The following is a 22,719-nucleotide window of genomic DNA, read 5'->3' on the forward strand; positions in this document are numbered from 1 at the left end:
TGATGATGAATTAACTCTTCAATTTACAAATGATGAAGTAAAAACAATTCAAATTAGGGCTTGATGTTCATATATAACAATTGCTGTATTCAGAAATGCAAATATGTTTATGCTCGAAAATGGAGAACCTTTGAAGCCTGTTTATTCATTAATAAATGAAAATGAACATGAATATGAAAAATCAATTTTACTTAGAATAAAAGGTCGCCAGCCAAATTTAGTTCTTCAATATAATGGAATTTCAGAACGTTATTCATCTGATATGCATGTAAGTGTAGTTATCAATGTTAAAGATTTTACTTATGAATTGCCACAATTAACAAACTCACATTTAATAATTGCTTATGCAAATAAACCAACACATTATGTAAAAAGAATTAGTCAATCAAGTTATGGTTACTATCAAGGAAATCTATATTTTACTGATATCCATGAAAATTATGGGACTTGTGTTCATATTGATATGGAAAAAAGTGTTGAATATGAAATATCAGGAATATTTGATGTTGATGGTTGTCTTCCTGCATTTAAAGATGCTAAAAAAGTTGAAGTCATTTTTTCAGATGAACTAAAAACACTTAAAATTGATTCAACACCGATAAAAGTCATTTGTATGACAAAATGCGAACAGATTGTTGTTATGTCAAATGTTGCAGGAATCAAACGCGAAGATAATTATACAGATGATTCATCGATTCTTTCATCAACAAATGGACCACAAAATATATTAGTTTTCTTCATAAAGAAATCATTTTGGTCTTCCAAATATAATTATTCAGTTAACACAATGTCTGGTCAACAATCAGCATATTATTTTGAGTCTTCTAATACAAATCAATATATCTACTCTTATTCACCGTTTTCAGTGAATGTGAGATACCCTACGTTTCCAACTTCTGGAAAACGGTTTTTCACCCTTATGATCAGTTTCAGACACTTTGGGAGTCTCCCAAACTTTGATATTTTGCATTATGATAGAGAAACGTGTCTAGTTTAACGCACAGTTGTTTTAAAGGCAAATGATGATATCACATGAAATTATCAAATTATCAAATTTTGAAGTACCAGTCCAAAGGGTTAATTAGATCCTACACAGATGTGCGATAGTGAAACATATGTGTTCTTGATTTGAGAAGTCCTACTGATAGAGGTATGAATCTCACAGCTTTGTGTGAGTGTGTCTGACACTTGTATAGAGTGGAATATGCGCCGACATATATTATATAATAAGATGTAGTTGATAATTATGAAAAAATAGAATTCGATGCGAATGATATTGAAAGTTGTTTTTTAATTTGATATTTTTCTTATATGTGTTAATTAGTAAATGGCTTGTTTGTTGTGATAGTACTGTGAAAAATGAAAGGTATTTTAAATTAAAAAATTGAGATTTTGAGATATCTCTAGAATTAAGAATTTATTATGTATTTGACTTTTATATAACTATGTGTAAAGGATCTCGTTGTCTATATGCTTTAAATAAAATTAAATAAAATGAGATAAAAAATTAAAATGGACAAGAAGATATATGGAAATGTAATTTGTATTGTGTTGGTGGTTGGCAAAATGATTTTAATACAGATTTAAGGATTTGGAATGGATTTGAAATTAAATGATTTTAATTCAAGGAGTAATAAGATTTTGAACTGGTTTTTATTTTGTGAATGTAAACTCCTTCCATAGGATATGTATTAGAAAGATCAATGTCAAACTTTTTGAAAGAATTGTTTTTTTGTTGAGCGATTTTCTCATATTTAATAATATATTTAAGTTGGCATATCTTACGCCCTTCCAAAAATATGTATTAGAAAGATGACTTATAATTTCATAAATTATTTTGTCCCGACGGTTTGAGCGGTTATCAGAATGGTTGCTTACACAATGCGTCAGCAAAATGTCGGTTGGGGTGCCATTCTTGGCCTCCTGAGTACTCACCAAGATACCCCCAGCTCCCGCAAAACACCACCCTTAGGTGCGCATTACCTGACGGCATTATTTTGCAATTATTTCAAATTTTTTAGATGTCTTTTGTTAAAGTTTGTTAACTAAAGACTTGAAAACAGCTTACCGCTTCAAGCTGCTCTCTTCCCGGTTCCTCTGCCGCAATCTTATGTCTGATTGTGCGCAAAGCTCTCCTCCTTGTGAACCATGGCTGATAGAAAGAACTGAAAGACAGGATAGGAGGAACATGCCGGTTCAAGTTAACTTGCAATATGCTTCTGATTAGTGATTTTAGATGAAAGATTAGCGAAATCGCATTTAATTTGGATAGAAGGATTCAATTTTATGAAGCAGGCTCGTAGACAATATGCAGGAATAGCACAATCTTTTGCAATCACAACGCGATTGCAAAACTTCGACCGACAAGAGTGTATTGTGCACTCTTGTCGGTCTGCATGTCTCATTCTGGGAGACATTGTCACTGCATGTCTCCCAAAATGAGACACTCTTCCGCATTCATAACTTGAATGCGGAAGTTTGACCGACAAGAGTGTATTATGCACTCTTGTCGATCTAAATGTATCTTACAATCAAAGACACTTTCATACAATCTTTTCGAAGTTAAAAAAAAATTTAATTATTTCTTTCTTTTGTTTATTAAATCCCCTTACTCACGTACTAATCTCTTTTAGAGACTCTATCGAGCTATCCCCAGATATAAACCTGTGACAATAATACGTATTTACTCTCTTCATATTCTGATCTCATGACACATTATCGCAAAAACTATAATTATACAACACATCTCATAAAGTCTCATTTTAGCCCTATCTAAGCGTTCAAAACATATTTTCCACACGTAATCTGATTCTTCTGGCTCCGCTGATTCGATTTCTGCTGTCAGATCGTGAAAATATGCATCACATAAAGAGATAAACACAACTCAAAATTATTGCTTTTTTTTCAAATTGTCTATTCATCCATCTTTACATATTTATTATCTCCTCCGTTTCCCCTCGCAAATTCTTTTAATTTTCTGAATAATACGTATAATAAAATGAATATCTCAAAAACTAAAACACAAAATTAATGTTGGAAAATGACTAGATATAATCTGAACTTTTGAATTCATACATTTTTGGAAAAAAATTGAATTTTCAAAAAAAGAGCTTATTTAGGTATGAACCTGAAGAGAAATTTTAAGGAAAATATTAAGTTGTGCAATTTGCATTTATCTCTTTATGTGATGCATATTTTCACGATCTGACAGCAGAAATCGAATCAGCGGAGCCAGAAGAATCAGATTACGTGTGGAAAATATGTTTTGAACGCTTAGATAGGGCTAAAATGAGACTTTATGAGATGTGTTGTATAATTATAGTTTTTGCGATAATGTGTCATGAGATCAGAATATGAAGAGAGTAAATACGTATTATTGTCACAGGTTTATATCTGGGGATAGCTCGATAGAGTCTCTAAAAGAGATTAGTACGTGAGTAAGGGGATTTAATAAACAAAAGAAAGAAATAATTAAATTTTTTTTTAACTTCGAAAAGATTGTATGAAAGTGTCTTTGATTGTAAGATACATTTAGATCGACAAGAGTGCATAATACACTCTTGTCGGTCAAACTTCCGCATTCAAGTTATGAATGCGGAAGAGTGTCTCATTTTGGGAGACATGCAGTGACAATGTCTCCCAGAATGAGACATGCAGACCGACAAGAGTGCACAATACACTCTTGTCGGTCAAAGTTTTGCAACCACATTCTGATTGCAGAATATTGTCTCATTCTGGGAGACATGCAGTGACAATGTCTCCCGGAATGAGACATGCAGACCGACAAGAGTGCACAATACACTCTTGTCGGTCAAAGTTTTGCAACCACATTCTGATTGCAGAATATTGTCTCATTCTGGGAGACATGCAGTGACAATGTCTCCCGGAATGAGACATGCAGACCGACAAGAGTGCACAATACACTCTTGTCGGTCAAAGTTTTGCAACCACATTCTGATTGCAGAATATTGTCTCATTCTGGGAGACATGCAGTGACAATGTCTCCCGGAATGAGACATGCAGACCGACAAGAGTGCACCATACACGTTTGTCGGTCAAACTTCCGCATTCAAGTTATGAATGCGGAAGAATGTCTCATTCTGGGAGACATGCAGTGACAATGTCTCCCGGAATGAGACATGCAGACCGACAAGAGTGCACCATACACGTTTGTCGGTCAAACTTCCGCATTCAAGTTATGAATGCGGAAGAGTGTCTCATTTTGGGAGACATGCAGTGACAATGTCTCCCAGAATGAGACATGCAGACCGACAAGAGTGCACAATACACTCTTGTCGGTCAAACTTCCTAATACAAAATTTGATTCCCTTATTATCTTCTTAACAAAACTTAAGATTTCAATAATACATCATGAAAACATTCATTTACTACATTCACACTGTTATTCCTTTCTATAAATTAACTCATTTAATAGAATCTTGTTTTTATATCTTATTATTTTCTCATAATACTTCTAATTCCTCTATTTCCTCTTCCACATAAAATTTAATTTTGTAATGCTATCATATACACTTAATGTTTTCAAATTTTCAGATTTAAATTTAATCTTTATTTTCATCATCATTTATAATCTTGTTCCTATATAAAGTTATAATAAATTATCGTCAGATTCTAATATTTATGATTCTTACTACTCAATTCAATATAATTATGTTAGTCACTATATTCAGGAGAATAATTTAAAAATCTATAGCTCATATTTTGATAGTTATATATTTAGATGATATATATTGCAATTCCGGTTTCAACACGATCAAATGCCAAACCAAGACAAAATATATATGAATTTTCAAAATATCGATTTACATTAGAATCTATATCTAATTTTATCAATACACAAGTAGGGAATGTTCAATACATCTTTGAGCAACGTGAATAGCACAATTTTAAGGATTATTTGTTGATTATATAAAATATAAGCCAAATCGAATCTGCTGTATAGTACTTTAGTTTATCATTGAATGTTAAATGTGTTCAGATAAATATTTGAGTCAGATATCGCATTTTCTAATTTCAAAATTTATCTCATGAAGTTAGAATTTATTTGATCATACAACATCATGTTAGTCAAACTAGAGTTCAATGGCGATTCTAAAATGGAACAAATGCTTGTTTTATCAAAATGTTAAAATATTAATCTAAAAAACTTAATATCTAACCAAACCATTCTAGAATTATTATATACAGGTATAGGCAATCTAAATGCACACGGAATTCGGAAAATTAAAAAGAATATTTATGAGATTATTCAATCTTATGTAATTCAATGAAAAGTAGATAATATGAATATCTATAGGCTATATATCAACATATGAGTTTTTGGTTTGACCAATACTATACTAATGTGATCAAATTAATCTGATTTCTTAGATTTTCATTTGAAGCATTTGCAGTAGTAGGGGTACCTTTATATATTAACATATTAAAAAATTGCGCTCCGATTTGCAGTTTCTTCATGATTTTGAGATTGCATTAGATTTCGCGATGCAGAAAAAAATCACTTTAGATTCCCGTCAAACTCTAAGTATAAGCATATCTCTATATGTAGAAACTGTCTGCGCTATTTATTTCCCGGCTCAAAAAACCACGGTGTCTGTGTGAGGAAAATACCCATTTTAGGACCCTGGGTAGGGGGTCATGAAAATTTTCCAAGAGTTGGAAATATATGGTATTATATAGGACCACAAAGTAAGTCTAGGAGTCATATTTATTGTAAAAATAATAACAATGAATTATTACTATCAGAAGATTTAAAGGAATCAGAGATTTATTCATGTAGTCATACAAACTATATTAACATTTTATTAATTGACGGAAGGATCGAACTTTCTGATTTTAAATTTGATGATCCAAAGATATCAAATGAAGGCTATCCTCAGTATGATAATGGAAATTTGAAGCCATTATGGTTACCAAAAACACAAACATCGAATGAAACTTCAGGTACTGATAATCAGAAGAATAGTTCTAGTAATAAAGCTCCAGCTGGTGCAATTTCTGGAATCGTCATTGGTATTATTATTGAAATTGCAATATTTATTATTGCATTTATTGTTATCCGAAAATACAAATCATCAACAACAAATACTGATGTAGGTGAAGAAGTTTAAATTTTCTTATTGAATAAAAATTTACATTTGATTTTTCTATATGAACTTCTATTAAAAAATATATTGTCTTACAGAAATCTCCAAATTTAAACCATTTCATATAGTTTGATTGTGCAAAACCTATATTCTTAATATAAATTCACTCCCATTTCACTTTATCAAGAATATTCTATTCAAAAGTTATTGCCCATATTGTAATTCAACTCCGCTGTTTTGCTGATAATATAGAATGATTCAAACATTCAAAATTAGTACTTGAAATTAATTTTAATTTTGAATTATAGGAAGGAAGTTCAATATGGTGTTACCCCCTTTCATTTTTAAAATTTAATTCGGGAGTCTTTTTGGCTCTAAACCAAGTTCAAATTAATTGCTTTTAGAAAACATGTTCATTGTGAAGAAGTTACAAATAGTATTTGGCGTCTTTATTATGAAGGAATTGATCCTCCTTCTTCAGTCATTACAGGTGAAGTTCAACAAGTCACAACAGCAGATAAAAAATGCTTTGCATACATCTGTAAATTTATCAACTTACAAGATAGAGCAGTTAAATTCAAAAATACAAATGATTACTCGATTTTACTTTGCGAAAACGTTTTTTCAAAAGGTCCAGGTACAGTATATATTAAAAATTCTAGTAATACTGCCATTATTATTGATAAATTCTGTTCATTTGAAAGCCAAACTTCTTCAAGTGGTCAATTTCTTCATTTCAAAGGAAAAATCAACAGTACAATCCTCCAAGGATCAATTTGTAATGGAGGAAATAGTTCAGTAGCATGTATGATTTACCAAAAACAATGTTTTGGATCACTTTCAAAAACAAACATTTCTAACTGTATTTCAAAACAAAAAACAGGTTTTGATTATACTCATGTTGAATCAACAGTAAATGTTTCATTTTGTAATTTTGACAATTTAAACGCAACTGGCGGAATGATTACTATGTTTTTTGAATGTCCAGGAAGAATTGACCGATGTAATTATATAAATAATTCTCAAAATTATGAAGATTGGGGAATTGTTTATGTTTCATCTTATAGACTTGATATTTTCGATTCATCTTTCCAAAACAATTCTCAGATTAACAAAGGAAAATTATTTGAAGCATTTGGTGGACAGATTTATATCTATCGATGTAGTATTGATTCTTATTCATCTTATGGATTTGTTGATACATCAGAAAAAGGAGAAGTTTCATTTAAGAATATATTAAAATTCATTGATTTAAGTCCATGTGAAGGAAATCTTGAAATAATATTATTTGAACAAAAGAAAGAAAATAAAATTTGTTCATTTTGTCCATCAATGAATTTTCTTTTTGGTAAGTATCATATTTCTATTTTGTTCATTACTAAACGATAAAAATTAATAATTTTTCATATCTTCTGCATTTTTCAAACAAATAACGAGAAAAATATAGAAATAATAATGATATCAATTCGATCATAGTCAATGGTAACTTCATGTATAATGTTGTAAACCAAATAGAAATATTGTAAAAATTATTAAATTCTGTTTATAGTAGTCTTGGGAATTAATTCTAAATTAAAGGGATGATTTTGAAAGTCTGGCGTAGTTTGTATTTTAGAGATAAATCCAAAAATATCAATTCTTTCATAGGAGAAAAATATCTTCGGGTGTTAAGTTGTAAACTAAGCAGTGATCTTTTAACACATTATAATAAACTTTAAAATATTAAAAAAAATATTATGTTTTTAATCATACTCATTTTCATATGCACAAAATGATGACATTGGATCAACAATACCTTCATAAACTGTTTGATCGTCAATCATATCAACATCGAAGTCTTTGCAGAACTTGTTGATCATTTCTGTGCAATCATCCAGATCGGATTTGATTTTATCGATTTCGTCACCGGATTCAAATTCAATCAAAAGTTCGTTCACTGCTCTTCGATGTTGTTTAAGTGCTTTAACAAGACATTCGGAGAACTTAGAAACGTTTTCTTCAAGAAGTTCTGGATACTTTTGTTTGATAAAACTCAAACAGTCACGTGCACAGTTAGGATGTTGCAATGTTGTATAAAGCATTTCTTTGTATCGACAAAGATCTTTTCCGAAAATAACCATTGGTGAATCCTTGAATGCACCAATGGGCATAGAAAGATATGGATCGAAGTCTTTGACAAGTTGATCAAGAGATGTGAATGCTCGGTTCAATGTATTAACACATAATTCTTTAACACGAACTTCCTGGATCTCGATCTTCTTGATAGAAACACCTTGATGATAAAATGGTAATTTTTCTGATGTTTCGATGTAAAGAGTTTTAATAGGATTCTTCAGTTCTTCAGATGATTTCTGTGATTGTTTATTGATAGAAACAACTGATCGGAACTTATCCCATGAATGAGGAGCTTCATCACCTTCGATTTTATCATCCGATGGCTCTAATTGGATCAAACAAATACCATCACCTTTGCATTCCTCATGATGATCGCAATAATCTGTTGGACAAACAATTCCTTCCCGATTCTTCAGTTGTTGAACAAAATGGATTGTTTCCGTCTTCTTGCAGCAGTATATTCGTTGATCTTTCTTGCCACCTTGTCTTCGTTCAACCATGAAGAATGACAATGGAACACTGACACCAACTGTGTTTCCTGTAGAAATACTAGACAAATAATTGGACAATTTAGAACAGATTTCTTTAGACCGGCCGTAATCGCGGTTCTGATAAAGAACACGTAATGCCATTGATGACAAACCGCGCAATGTATAATATAACTGTGCTTCTTCGCATAACCAAACAGATGAATTCAAATATTCAATCAAAAGATTTTCATTAAAATCAGACAACAAAATTTCGGCATCGGCATTCCCTGCATCAACTTTAACTTTAGTTTCGACTTGAACTGAAGGAATGAAGAAGAATTCTTGATATGTTCTAGATCGGCCGTAATCATAGACATTGTTTGCCGTTCTGATTGGTTGTGTCGTTGATAAATGGAAACCGGGTGGTTTAGGCAATCGTTCGTTCTTCTTTTTATTTTCGAGTTTTTCATGTTTAGAACGATGTTCAACAACCGTAGCAATTAAACATGTACAATGTAATTGTGAAACAAACGCTGAGATATAATCACCGGATTCGATATTGATACGAACTAATTCACTCAACCACTTTAAGCGCATGTTTGGAAAGTCCATGTTTTCATCAGCCAATGACATTAATTGTTGACAACGAATGGACAATGCTTGTTTTGATGATTTCTGTTTTTCAACAATATCTGCAATGGATAAAGCAGAATCCATTCGATCACTAACTTTCTTTTTAAGTGATTTATTGTCTGGTGTAAGTTCTTTAATTATCAAAATATATTCTTTAAACATAGGAATCATTGAAACTTTGTTTTCTAAAAGAATTGTTGCGTATTCATCAATGAATGAAAGTGTGGAAACATTAACTTGTTCATATCGATTGTAATCTTGTTTGAAACTGTTAATAATCAATGCGGTACTCAATGCACGTGATTTTGCTTGTTTGTACATAATTAATTTAGTAGACATGATGATGAAATTACGTTCTAATGGATATGATTCGAATAATGAATCACAAAGTAAATACAAATACTTGTAGTTATCTGTTGGTTGGTATCGACACAACAAAACTTCAATTAACTGGATGACTTCGTTCATGCAAAACCTAATTCTGATTTGACGTCAAACAAAAATTTGATGTAAATATGTGTCAGCAAATCAAGAAGATTCAAGTTAATTTGTGGACATTCATATGTTGGTTTGATGACATCCAATGTGTCAATGATGATTTTTCCGGTCAATTTAAGGAATGAAATGAAATGACACTTGAATGAGATAGATAATGAATGGAAGAATGATAATAACTGCTTCTGTTCACTGTTCTTGATTAAGAATAAAACAAATGGAATCAATGCAATTTGCATTCGTTTGTTAGACATAAATAATGGGGATTCAAAATGATTAGAACATAAATCAATAAGAGGGAATAAAGCAAATGCGATTCGTTGTCGAATACTATAACAAATCTCATCTAAGTTAGATAACAATCGAGCTAAAAAGCCTGCACAAAGTGCAAATGTGTCGGGATCACGACCGCCAAAACATTGTTGTGTCGACAACAAAAATTGTGATGTAAGTTTAGAATAAGGTGAATACATAGCGTTCGTTGATAATGGTTTCATGTTGTTAGTCATGTTGATCAAGAAGTGCTTAGAAAGAGATAATGGAGATAAGAAAATCCATTGAACTCGTGTAGCAGACATTGGATGTGCAATTATGGGTCTGACCTTAGATATAGTTCGAAGGAATATGTAAACGAATCGTACGATTTCTTCATTTCCAAGATCTGAAAGATTATGGAAGAAGAAGAGTCCCAATGACTCTGTAATGGAATTGCAATCAATATCCTCAGTCAATAAGAAACAAATCAAGTCAAGAAGTGAGTTGTTAATTGTAATTAAGTCTTGAGCTGTTGATTGAAGTTTGCCATCGGAGAAAACAATCTGCATAATGTCAAGAATAAGTGGTAAAGATGTTGAAAAGTCTGGAATGATTGTTGTTTCGATTTTTCTTTCAATGATTTCATGACAAAATGCTTTAATCGCTTCTGGATAGAATGTTGGGAAGTCATCACCAATTGTTTGTGGATCAAAATGATTGAACAACCACTTTCGAAGTGATGTTCTACCGCCATCGCCAAATGTGATCAATAATTGAACCAATGTTGGGAGAACTTTAGAATCGCGCTTCTTAATAAGTCGGCAGAAAAGAGGGATGATGTAAAGATCAGCATATGACTCGTCAATTCCAGACAAACTTGGAATATCGAAATTATCAGTCAATGCCGTAGCCATGTTTTGAGGAGGGAAGTAGAATGGAGGGATAGTGATCTGTAATGACAAACCTTCTGATTTCTTTGGTGTTTGCAGAGTTACATTGGCATCTTTAGAAACTTTGCCTGCTTCTGAGAAAAGCTCGACTTCTACAGATGTGTTGTTATTACCTGAGATGCAACTTAATGGAATAACTGCTGTATCGATCGCTTTCTCTTTGATCTTAGAATTTTCTTCAAAATGATAAAATTGAATCAGCAAATGACACTTTAAGATGTTTTCTGTAGGGACGATCGGTATGAAATCAGGGAATGCGTGTTTTGAATTGCCATTGAACATCGGAGAAACATAAAAATCTGTAAGACCAGATCCGCTTTTGTTTATGATTATTTTGAGGGGCTCTGGTTTCTTGTAGTTTGGTTTCTCGCATACACAAGCTTTGAAGTAAACTTTTCCTGATTTAAGATTCAACGTAGTCCAAATATCGCGAATTGTGATGATTGGATAAGGAGAATAGCTTGGTATTGGGAATAATGGTACGCAGAGTGGTTTTGTGTTGTTCTCTTCCCATTGGTAAGAGAAAGATTGTTTTGATTTCGAATGATAATGAATTGAAGTAGTGCAATCGATAGATTCTGTAGCTTGGTCCGAGTCGTGAATGGCTAATTCGAGTGCATCTGTAATATAAGGCTTCGTTATTGTAAACATCGCTGCAGGAAGATATCTGTGCTCTGGAATTGGTTTTCCTTGGTCGTCGAATAACTTAATTAACGATAAGGAGTGTGGCTCTTCCTTGCCGTCTTCCAAAATATTGACAACATAAAGTAAACGAATATTTGTGTTTTTAGGTGGTAACTCGAAGAAACAGACCTTGTTGCTGCCTTGTGAGAAGAGCATTGTTTGACCATCTATATGGAAATAGGCCGGCTGCGAAGCGTAATCGGCTTTTGTAACATCATAAAGTTGGAAATAACCGTTAACTTTGCGGTTTTTGAGTTTAAGTGTTGATGGTATAAAGTTCTTCGCTTCAATTGATATATAACTTGTAGTTGGTTTGTATAAGGGCTCTGGTTTTGTGTATTGATAGTTATATACGACAACAGGACGCGCGACGTCAGTAACTTTTTGCGCCTTGAGATTCGAGAGGTCCTCCTTGAGATCGAGGAACTCTTGGACTTTCTCTCTCGGTATTGTTCCGTCGATTTTTTCTCCGATTTCTGTTGGTTCTGGAGATATATCTGTATATTTTGGAACAGGGTTAGGTCTTGATATTTCTTTTGGTGGAATGATAATAATCTCTCTTTCATTTTGTTGGAAGGCTGATGCGACCCAACCATTATTATATTGTTGGAACTTTTCAGTAAATTTTGTATTATTATCTATGTTCTTACGCTTGTCGCTGATGACACGTTTCTCTTTCGCCAAATCAGCGAGGAACTGTGCCTCTTCGGACATTGTAATAATTAGTTTTTCTGTATGCTATCGTTTTCAATCCAACTTTCATGTATTTTTGCTTGTGTTATGGAATCAATAATATAACATTCATACGTTAAGCAGTTCTCAAAATCCTCAAGTCAATTCAAACAGATTCAAAATGCTGTCAAAAATTTGGCTATTCGAAACTCCTATTGATAGCTAGTTAACTGAAATTATTCATTAAAATAAATTTATTGTAAACTTCTCAAAAATTAAAATATTTTCCATTTAGATTCTTATTAAGGGTTTCGTTTTGCGAAAAAAACGTACAATACGCAATTTCGCTAAAAAAAATTTAGCTAGCAATTTCGACCTTTGACTCCACTCAAGACATCACTTTTTTAATTTTGCGGTATCATATTTTTGGAAAATCTTTATGAATATTATATAAAAAGTCTCTTTAATATCTATATTTCATATTTTTATCGATTTTTAAAGTTTTTGCGAAAAGTATTCAATTATTTTTGCTATTTGGCCGGGTAAATGTCAGATTTGCGACATTTTCTGATATGATATTCAGATTCTACGTTGATAATAATGCTTATAGTGTTGCATGCTAAGTTCGGTCAAAATGTAAACCTCTCAATTTTATCGTCGGGGGAAGTAACTCAATTCCTTCAAAATTATTCTTTAAATATTGAATTTAAAGTTATTTAATTTGGATTATAAATAAATAGGCTAATACAATATTTAAAAATGAGAAAAAATAACTTTTCAAAGAACTTTTCATAATCTCAAAGAAAATTTTTTATTCAATAATTATATAAATTAATTAACATTCATAATGAAATTGGATTTTTTTTATAAAAAATTGGTCCTACTTAACTTTTTGAGAGAATTTGGCTTTCTCGTAAACGAAAAAGGGGATTTGACGGAGTCAAATCCCCGCTCACAAAAAGTGGACTTACATGTCAAATTTTATATGCATGTAATGTCCACTTTTATGAGTTTTAGGAAGGAATTGGAAGCCATGAGTTACTGACATTGCATCAGTATCTCATAGCCTCCAATTCCTTCAAAAAATGGGAGAAACTTTGTCCGAATAGTTTAACATTCGGACAAAGTTTCTCCCATTTTAAGAAGGAATTGGAGGGTAAGAGATATACCATATGAACGTATATCTCTTACCCTCCAATTCCTTCTAGAAAGTGTCCAAACTTTGGGTTAATTGCAAAGTATTAACCCAAAGTTTGGACACTTTCAAGTGGAGATGGAAGGCTTTGGGTATATATTAATACAATATACCTCAAAGCCTTCCATCTCCACTACAAATGTGAGAAACTTTGTCCGAATAGTTTAACATTCGGACAAAGTTTCTCCCATCTTTCAATGTAATTGCTACCTGTGAGGTACTGACTTGAAGTCAGTGCTTCACAGGTAGCAATATCCAAAAATTTAAAAACATTTTATCAGTTCGTTAGAGAACTAGAGCCTCCTAGGTACTGAACCAGAATCAGTGCCTAGGGGACTCTAGTGATCTATATAAATCTGAGAAACTTTGAGGAAATTGTTCGACATTTCCTCAAAGTTTCTCAGCAATTTAGCGAGGAATGTTCGTTATCGTGTAGATATTTATAATATATACATGATAACAAACATTCCCCGCTAAAAGATGTAAAATCTTATAAGAAATAATTGCAAAAGAATAACAAATTGCAACAAATTTTATATGAAACTGAACCTTATGAGGTAGTGATTCAAGATCACCGCCTCATAAGATTCAGTTTCAATCTCAAGTATCTCAAAAGTAAGGCTCTATTTTTTGCCATGTAAAGTGTCACTTTTTCTGTCCAAATGATAAGTTATTCAGAGAAAGTTTCCCAGCTATCAAGAGGGAATTGTTCCTTATGAGTTATATATTCATACTGTATACCTCATAAGGAACAATTCCCTCCTTAAAACGAGAAAACTTGTTCGAAATTGTTTATCATTTCGAACAAGTTTTCTCGTTTTTAATAAGAAACTAAAGGCTATGAGGCACTGATTATATATTAGTGCCTCACAGCCTTTAGTTTCTAATAGATAGCTGGGAAACTTTCTCCAAATGATAAGTTATTCAGAGAAAGTTTCCCAGCTATCAAGAGGGAATTGTTCCTTATGAGGTATATAGTTATAATGTATACCTCATAAGGAACAATTCCCTCATTAAAATCGTAGATATTTTTTACTTATTACTCATGCTTTCAAAATCACAATCCTCTGAAAAGTTATTTTTTATTAAGAATTTAGAATTTTGATAAATACCTTTTTTCAATTTGATATAATACTTATATATTTTCAAAAAGACATTTTGAAAAGATATCTCAAAAGTTCTCTGAAAACCTATTTTTGATTAATTTTGAGAAATATCCGTATTAAATTAATCAATAAATTCATTCAACACTACTTTAATTTTTAAATTCAAAAAATTATATGTGCTTCTTAAAATGTCTCACAAAAATTTTATTATAAAATTATATACAATATTAAAAATCCCACAACATTTTTTACTTTACATAATCGTACTTCCTCGACGATTAATTTCCCCTCAATTCCTATCGTTGACCGAACTTAGCATGCAACAATAGAACCTTCTTGCTATTGTGTCAAAATTGCGAAACCGATAGCAAAAATATCTCGCAATATCAAAATTGAGATATTGAGTGAATTATGCATTATAGAGATTAAAAATCTGATTTGTGAAAACATCTCATCAGTTTCTAGCTAATTCAAAAATCTTTACTATCTTATTCGATTAAAATGAAAAGGGAATAGTTTCATTATGCTTTAAATGACAGCCTTATAATATAATCATAGTTTTCGCTCAATATGCAGCATTTTTTTTCGAAATCTATGGTCAATATCCTAAATACTGATTGCTTTGCATTCATATCTCTTACATTTTCTATACCCACATCACTATTCATTGCTATTCCTATCTTTTTCATTTTTGTTTGTTTCTCATAATTTCTCAAAAAACATGATAACTTGATATTTGTAAATATCATACTTTATAACGTAAATAAGAACTTGACCTATTAAGAAAAGCAGTAATGAAAAGAAAATCTGAAATTCATAAAAATTACAAGTTTCTGATGACAATTAGCTTAATTAAACCAGGTACAAGATTATATAATTGTATTTTCTATCCAATTATCCATATAATATCTTATCCAGAAAAAATAACTTGATCAATACCAAATGATTTTTTAACTAGTAAATAAAGTATTTTCTTTACACACACATTGTATATCATAGTTTTTTTTTTGGTTTCGCAAAACATCCAAAAACAAATATGCTATAAAAGTGACAATTTTAGCAAAACGAAACCCTTATTCTTATTTAACTATATGTTAGAAAAATATCAAAATTGCCAAAATAATTTGATATGTTTCAAAATGGCGTAATACTTTTTTATTTCATTTCATGGTCTTAGAAGATGTTGTGTATGAGGTCTTTTAGTTATATTTTCAACCTTTCGATCAAAAAATACTTCCAAAATAAGCGATTGAAATTTCGTATCAAATCTAGCGATCACTGTAAGTAGTGCATATGTTTTATCTTGTTTGTGAAATATTTACATGCTTAATTTTTGATTTTAAGCATGAACAAGCATGATTTCGTTTAACCTTTTGATACCACAGTTGAATTTTCATTGAGAGAAAGAAAAGAGTATCAAGTTATGACAAAACAAATTTAATTATAAATATAACAGAACAAAAAATATAATAAAAATAACAAAATATTACAAATAATTACCATATTCTTGGGCTTTCTATTTGTAGGATACCTGTAAACTCTGGAACTTCATGTAAATCCTTTTGAAGAACATAAAATTCTTCTTTAGTATCCCATTCATCATCAATAACGAAAGCAATGTCGATTAATTCGCCATCTCCTTGTATAAGGCGAATTATCTCGTGGATGTAACCTATATATGGGGCCATTGGGTTCTTTGAAAGTGCTTCAATGGCAAATTTCTTGAAATCAAACGAAACAATGATTACAGCGAACAAATCTGTAGAAGCAACGATTTCTGATAATAAGTCGAACACAGCGGAATGCAAGAAAGTGCAGTTCGGATTACTAAAGAAAGCTCTTAATAATGCTCTTGCAGCTTCTACAGTTGGATCTGTGTCTGAGAGGCGTCTGAACTTCTCGGATGATGTTACTGATGGAAGAAGATTTGATTCGAGTGGGGATCCAATGATTTCTTGGTCTTCTTCAATAGTATATAATCCGGAAAAAACAGGACATGATTTTGAGAACAAAACTGAGTTAAAGTCTGGATTTGCTTCTTCTTTAGGTAAAGTATTGAAGTTTATCTTGCTTGTTTTAGCCGTTTTCGTCTTAGATGTGTAAAAACTCGTATTTGTCTGGGAAATATTGGGATTAAGTGGTCCAGAATGAGTTCCTTTTCTATCTGGCGATAAAGGACAATTTTGCATAATCTGTACTGATTTTCTTGGTAAAGGTGGAATGTTTGGCCTTGGTCTAGAAATAGGACTAGGTTCTATAATGAATTCCTTGTCTTCCTCGTATATTTCCTCTTCTTCTTCGATAAAGATTTCTTGCTCAATGCTGTTCTTTGTATGAATTATCGAAATTAATAAATCTATTGCACAACGTAAAGAGCAATCGAACTTTTGAGTCGATTTGGATGTAATAAATCTGCATATTGCAACGAGTTGACCTCGAACTGAGTCTCTAGCTTCTTTCGGATACTTATTTTCGATTAATTTCATGGCAACGAATTCGAAAGCAAGAGCTGAAACATTAGCGCTCTTTGATGTACGGCCTATCGATATTAATGTCATAGCGAACTGTCGTGAATATAAAGGAATAAAAAATCTTGAGCTTACGTGCGGATTATCTGCTAATTTATATAATAGATTTAGGTACACTTCGCAATTATTTGGGTTTACTTGGATTTCATGTGTTAAAATCGATCCAACTCTAGCGTGTTCGAAAAATTTCAGAAAAATTAAATTATCTGAACAAAGAAATTCAGAAAGAAACTCTTCGATCGCAAAATATTTGGACATAGTAAATAATGACGACATGAATTGGTAAGGATTCGGTATTTTTCCTAAAAAATCGTATTCAGATTTTAGAATTAATTGGTATAATATCTTCGCAAATCGTGTAACTCGTTTTGAATTCAATTTATCTAGTGTTTGCTTGACAAAGTTTAGCATTAAAACTAATAAACAGTCACTTCTAGTCATAACGTATCTAATGTCGCTTAAATTTGAAGTTATAATATACATAATCTTGTTAATTACTTTTTGTGTTGCATCTGGATCGTTCAATACTATGTCTACGAGCGAACAAATATTTAACGTTAGAAATCTTACGAAAATTTGCGTGGGAACTTTAATCTCTGCAACAACATCTAAGTTCTCCATGAGATTCATTAGTTCATGCTTACTGAGTTCTTGGCAATGCTTTTGCCGGACGGAATTTTCCAAGATACTCATTGCATGAATTTGTAAACTTTTCAAAAAAAGGCGCGAAATTATGAAAACTCTTATTTTTGATATATAGGATGTGGATTCTGTAACATCACAATAAATATCATATTTTACAAATAAATTTTGATTCGATGATCAAAAATAATCATTTTTATGGTTTAAGTCTTGATAACTTAATCTTCACAAGAATATTTAGAGAATCTCAATGAATAAATTCAATTAGAGACAAGAATAATGAAAATTAATTCAAAATCAATCAAGATAAGTGGTTTACTTGATGTTTGAATTATCCAAGTTATAATCTCTTTTTAAATTTAAAATATTTTTTCATGGATAATCAGTTCCAAACAGGAACAACTCAAATGCAAATTTTTCACACAAATTTAAATTGGACATTAGGTACTTAAATAATAGGATATTGTTAACTATAGTGTGTTCGAAATATTCAACAATTTGATTGACCATGCAACAAGAGAAATGTCAAGGGTTTTGAGAATATAAATGATGGCCTGGTATGTTTTTGATAAAATTAGAGAAAATGTTATGAATCAAATAAAAAATTCAATTTAACATTTTAACTATATATACTAAATTGATCATATCCATTCGATTCATGACGCCAAAAAAAAAAAAAAAAAAAAAAAAAAAGGGAGTGGGGCTTCCAGGCACTTCGTGCCTTCTAGCCCTGAGGATGTTTAGAATATGAGAGAGGTCCTATAAACCGGAGAAAGTGTCATATAAACATCTGTCATTTTACTCAGAATTTTCATGAAATTTACACCAAAAATATATTTTAGGGTAGAAGGGTATATCTAACCTCTTTTCTAACCTCTTTTCTACCCTCTTGAATTTTCATGAAATTTACACCAAAAATATATTTTAGGGTAGAAGGGTATATCTAACCTCTTTTCTAACCTCTTTTCTACCCTCTTGAATTTTCATGAAATTTACACCAAAAATATATTTTAGGGTAGAAGGGTATATCTAACCTCTTTTCTAACCTCTTTTCTACCCTCTTGAATTTTCATGAAATTTACACCAAAAATATACTACTAGGGTCATTTACGAAGAAATCTCAACAAAGTCTTTACGATGAAGTCTTGACAAAGTCTTTACGAAGAAGTCTCAACAAAGTCTTTACGAAGAAGTCTCAACAAAGTCTTTACGAAGAAGTCTTAACAAAGTCTTTACGAAGAAATTCATGAAAATTCAAGAGGTAGAAAAGAGGTTAGAAAAGAGGTTAGATATACCCTTCTACCCTAAAATATATTTTTGGGTCATTTACGAAGAAGTCTCAACAAAGTCTTTACGAAGAAGTCTCAACAAAGTCTTTACGAAGAAATCTCAACAAAGTCTTTACGAAGAAGTCACAATAAAACATCTGTCAAAAACCGCTTTTTAACTTCACTTAAAATGCCACGTAAGCTACGTAAGAATATACGTAAGAGGAAGGGAGCATTGAAACATCCAATAGTAAAACTGACACCACAACAACAGTTGCAACAACAAATAATGAATGACCCCACTATGTTGCAACAAATGTCAAGCAACCCTATGCTTTTAAACCGAGTTGTTGGTGCACAGAGTGGAGGTTTAAGAGCGGCACTTTTAGCGAAAATGGCAGGCTATGGTGGAGCTGCAGACGGAACAGCCTATAACCCTCAAAGTCAAATGAATTTGAGTTCACTCAAAAATCAAATAACAGATGTCAAAAAGTCAAACATAGACATACAGAAGCAAATAAGTGAAAACGAAAAGAAACTAGAATATGACAGACACACAAAGAAACTCAATGAGTTAAACGTAGAGAAAAGAAGAAAGAAGAACAACTGAAAGAACTAAGTACAGAGGAATATGCGAAAAAAGTGTCAGAAAAAGCAGCAGAAGTAGCAAAAATGGAACAAGATGTTGTAAATTTGAAAAACCATACTACTCGATATAAAGTACTGAAAGATGAAGAAATAAAACAAAAAGCCCTGAAGACATATATGGATAGCGATGAGTATAAAAAGGAAGTTGAAGCAAATGTAAAGGCAGAAAAACTTTTACAGTTGCAAAACCAAACCGTACAGTATGAAAACTTAGCACAAGAAAGTAAAAATAACGACGCAGCCATGCAAAAGGCAATGAAAAGCGCGGAATATATAAAAGCTAACAATGACTGGTTAGATGCCCAAGCCAACGCTAAAGCAGCCCAACTCATAGGGTCAATAAGGACAAAAATACAAGCGGATGAAGACAGTTCAAATGAAGCTTTAACGAATGCTGACTTTAAGAACGCCTTCGAAGCTCTTCATAGTAAGGTGAAACAAGTGAACGACTTCTCATCTGGAAAGAAACTGAAGTCTGAAGGTTTCGACAAAGAGTTAAGAGAAGTAGCACAAAATATGACGAAAATAACAGATGCAGCAACGAGACAGGCAGTTCAAAGTGCCTATGACGCCGTTAGAGCAACTGTTGTGAAAAGTCAAGAAAAAGAGTTACAACAGACCAAAACAGACCTAGTAAATGCTTTCTTAAGAACGAAAAGTCAGGTAGGACATTATGCTGCAGATGGAACATATGTGCCAGCTGGTGGAACTTATATACCACCAAACCCTCCAAGAGAAGCACCTGCACCAGGACTACCTAGAACATTTACATCGTCACATGGACACAGACACAGGCATGCACCAAAACCAACACAACAACCAACACAACAACCAACACAACAACCAACACAACAACCAACACAACAACCAACACAACAACCAGCACAACAACCACCTCCACAACCAGCACAACAACCAACACAGCAACCAACAGTTCAAAACCCTGCACAACAACAACCACAAACAGAGCAAGGACATAAAAGAAGTAGAGAACAAGGAAACCAAGAATTCTTAAAAATGCTTAAAGAAGAGTGTGGTTTCCCAGATAGTATTGACTTTAGTGACAGATATAAAGAAGCTATTGGAAAGTTCAAGGATGGAAATACTGACCCGAACCTATTTAGCTTTATGGCTCAGCACCAAAACGGATATAATCTCAAACCTGGAAAATACAAGCTCGCTAAGGGATATGATTTAATAGCATATCATCCAAATGACATGGATGAATTTACTCCGAGATATTTGATGTCAGAGCTAAATGACAATTCAACTTTCGTCATGAAACGCGTAAAAAATAGAGACGGAACGAAAGAACAAAAGCTTATGAATGCGGATGACGTAGATAGGGAAATTGTTGAAAACGGTCTCGGAATATATGAAATGCCAGCAGATGAGGTACAAGAAACTCCACAGGAAGAAGTTCAGATACAACCAGACATGGAAGAAATAGTTCAGCAACAACAGCTAGAAGAGCCTGAAGGAAACGAACAAGTCCCTCCTTTGGAAACTAACTTCACAGAACCAGATGAAGATTTGGAACAGCCGAAAAATCTTGACCCTCAACAAGAGTATGCGGAGAATATGGAATATTTCCAAGAGTCTAAAAAAAATTCGGCTGACATAGTAGAAGAATATCGAAAAATGTTTGCCGACATACAAAAGACTCCAACACCAGATGAAAATATTCAGCATAGAATGAAAGTACTGAAAGAAAATGTACACAAATACAACAACCCTTTTACTTACGAGCATTTAACGTTCAATCTTCGGATGAACTCGGTGAAGATAAAAGGTTAAATTTCAAGAAAACATATAGAAATGAAACATTGTTTAAAGTTCATTCAGAACCTAACCAAGATGGAAACAAACCTACTTTTGTTTCTGCAGACGATGGAACTACAATGAGATGGGGTCATAAAGCTAATCCAGATAGGTGGTTCATAAACTTACAACCACAATTCCAAGAAGTTGTAGACGCAATGGAAGTGAATGGTGAACCAGATATAGCTGGTATTTTCAGCGCGGCTTTAATGCCATTGAAAGATATGAAAGATGCAGATATTTTGGACCAGTAGAAATGAACATGGCTGAAGGAAATATAACACCTGACGTTCTAGAACATTTATCTCAAAGAACTACACAGAACCATAGAGATGGTATATTTGGTGAAGAGTTTAGAAAGAAAAGTTAGGGGAGGGAGAAGGAAGAGAACCTATTGTACATGACCTTGCAAACGAAAGTTTACAAAATGTCATAAAAACTTACTTTGCAGACAATGAACCGAGAAGGGATGAATATTTAAGAAAACTCAAATGGACAGTACCAAATGAAATGTTAGTATTGAAAAACATGTTCCTTGACAAAATAAAACCAACTACAGAAATAAACGACGCAAGACTGAAAGATTGGGTAAAAGCTTTCCCATTCACAAAAGATATTGTTTGGTAACATGGAAAGAAAACCAGAATGGCTACAAAAACATATATTTGGAAACGAGCTTATTCCATATGGACAAGCTCTGTTTGAAGAGCTTGAACCAGAAACTCAGGAAAGAGTCATGCAAACAATACGCGAAGACTCAAATACAAACTATGACAAACTCTTTCTAGGATATAGGGTACCTGAGATGGGCGACCAGAGCCAAAAGGCAAAAAGGACATGGAAAATTTGCAACATACTAGATGAACATAATGCAAAGATGCAACAACTTCAAGCAGAGGGCAATGAAGGAAAAAGAAGAGTTAAAAACTCAGTCAGGAAGAAAGTAAAGCTTGGTCGGAGTGGGTTCTATTATGACATATAAATCCAACTATTCTATATTTTTACTCATATGAAATGTACGCCGCTCAGAATATAACGCCAACAGTTTTGGATGCTATGAATGGAAATGTTTCCGAATGGTATAACGAATGCGACAATGCCATTAGAAGGTCAGAAATAGTTCCTGGAAC

At 32.5% G+C, this 22,719-nt stretch overlaps 4 protein-coding genes and 1 pseudogene across 5 annotated transcripts, besides 3 other annotated features; 3 read left to right on the forward strand and 2 right to left on the reverse strand.

Moving 5' to 3' along the window:
• Positions 1–109: 109 nt before the first annotated feature.
• TVAGG3_0727800 (synaptogyrin family) lies at positions 110–984 on the forward strand (the record flags this gene model as incomplete). Its single annotated transcript, XM_001277138.1, has 1 exon — positions 110–984. A coding segment is annotated over one exon (875 nt), but the record flags the coding sequence as incomplete, so codon positions are not given.
• Positions 985–7,845: 6,861 nt separating this feature from the next.
• Positions 7,846–12,423, reverse strand: TVAGG3_0727810 (annotated as a pseudogene). Its single transcript has one exon — positions 11,355–12,423. A coding segment is annotated over exon 1 (1,069 nt).
• Positions 12,424–13,290: 867 nt separating this feature from the next.
• Positions 13,291–14,228: a mobile genetic element.
• A 20-nt stretch (positions 14,229–14,248) lies between these two features.
• Positions 14,249–14,589: a mobile genetic element.
• Positions 14,590–16,107: 1,518 nt separating this feature from the next.
• On the reverse strand, positions 16,108–17,893 carry TVAGG3_0727840 (uncharacterized protein; the record flags this gene model as incomplete). The annotated part of the gene is made up of 1 exon (XM_001297668.1): positions 16,179–17,486. The coding sequence occupies one exon, from the start codon at positions 17,484–17,486 to the stop codon at positions 16,179–16,181; it is 1,308 nt and encodes a 435-aa protein (XP_001297669.1).
• A 2,391-nt stretch (positions 17,894–20,284) lies between these two features.
• On the forward strand, positions 20,285–21,484 carry TVAGG3_0727850 (protein of unknown function, DUF4106 family; the record flags this gene model as incomplete). The annotated part of the gene is made up of 1 exon (XM_051244384.1): positions 20,285–21,484. A coding segment is annotated over one exon (1,200 nt), but the record flags the coding sequence as incomplete, so codon positions are not given.
• A 733-nt stretch (positions 21,485–22,217) lies between these two features.
• Positions 22,218–22,571, forward strand: TVAGG3_0727860 (protein of unknown function, DUF4106 family; the record flags this gene model as incomplete). The annotated part of the gene is made up of 1 exon (XM_051244385.1): positions 22,218–22,571. One exon carries the CDS (start codon positions 22,218–22,220, stop codon positions 22,569–22,571), a length of 354 nt encoding a protein of 117 aa, XP_051090972.1.
• Positions 22,572–22,657: 86 nt separating this feature from the next.
• Positions 22,658–22,719: part of a mobile genetic element that runs on past the window's edge.

The sequence above is a fragment of the Trichomonas vaginalis genome, chromosome III, assembly GCF_026262505.1.
Source record: "Trichomonas vaginalis G3 chromosome III, whole genome shotgun sequence".
Taxonomy (NCBI): domain Eukaryota; phylum Parabasalia; order Trichomonadida; family Trichomonadidae; genus Trichomonas; species Trichomonas vaginalis.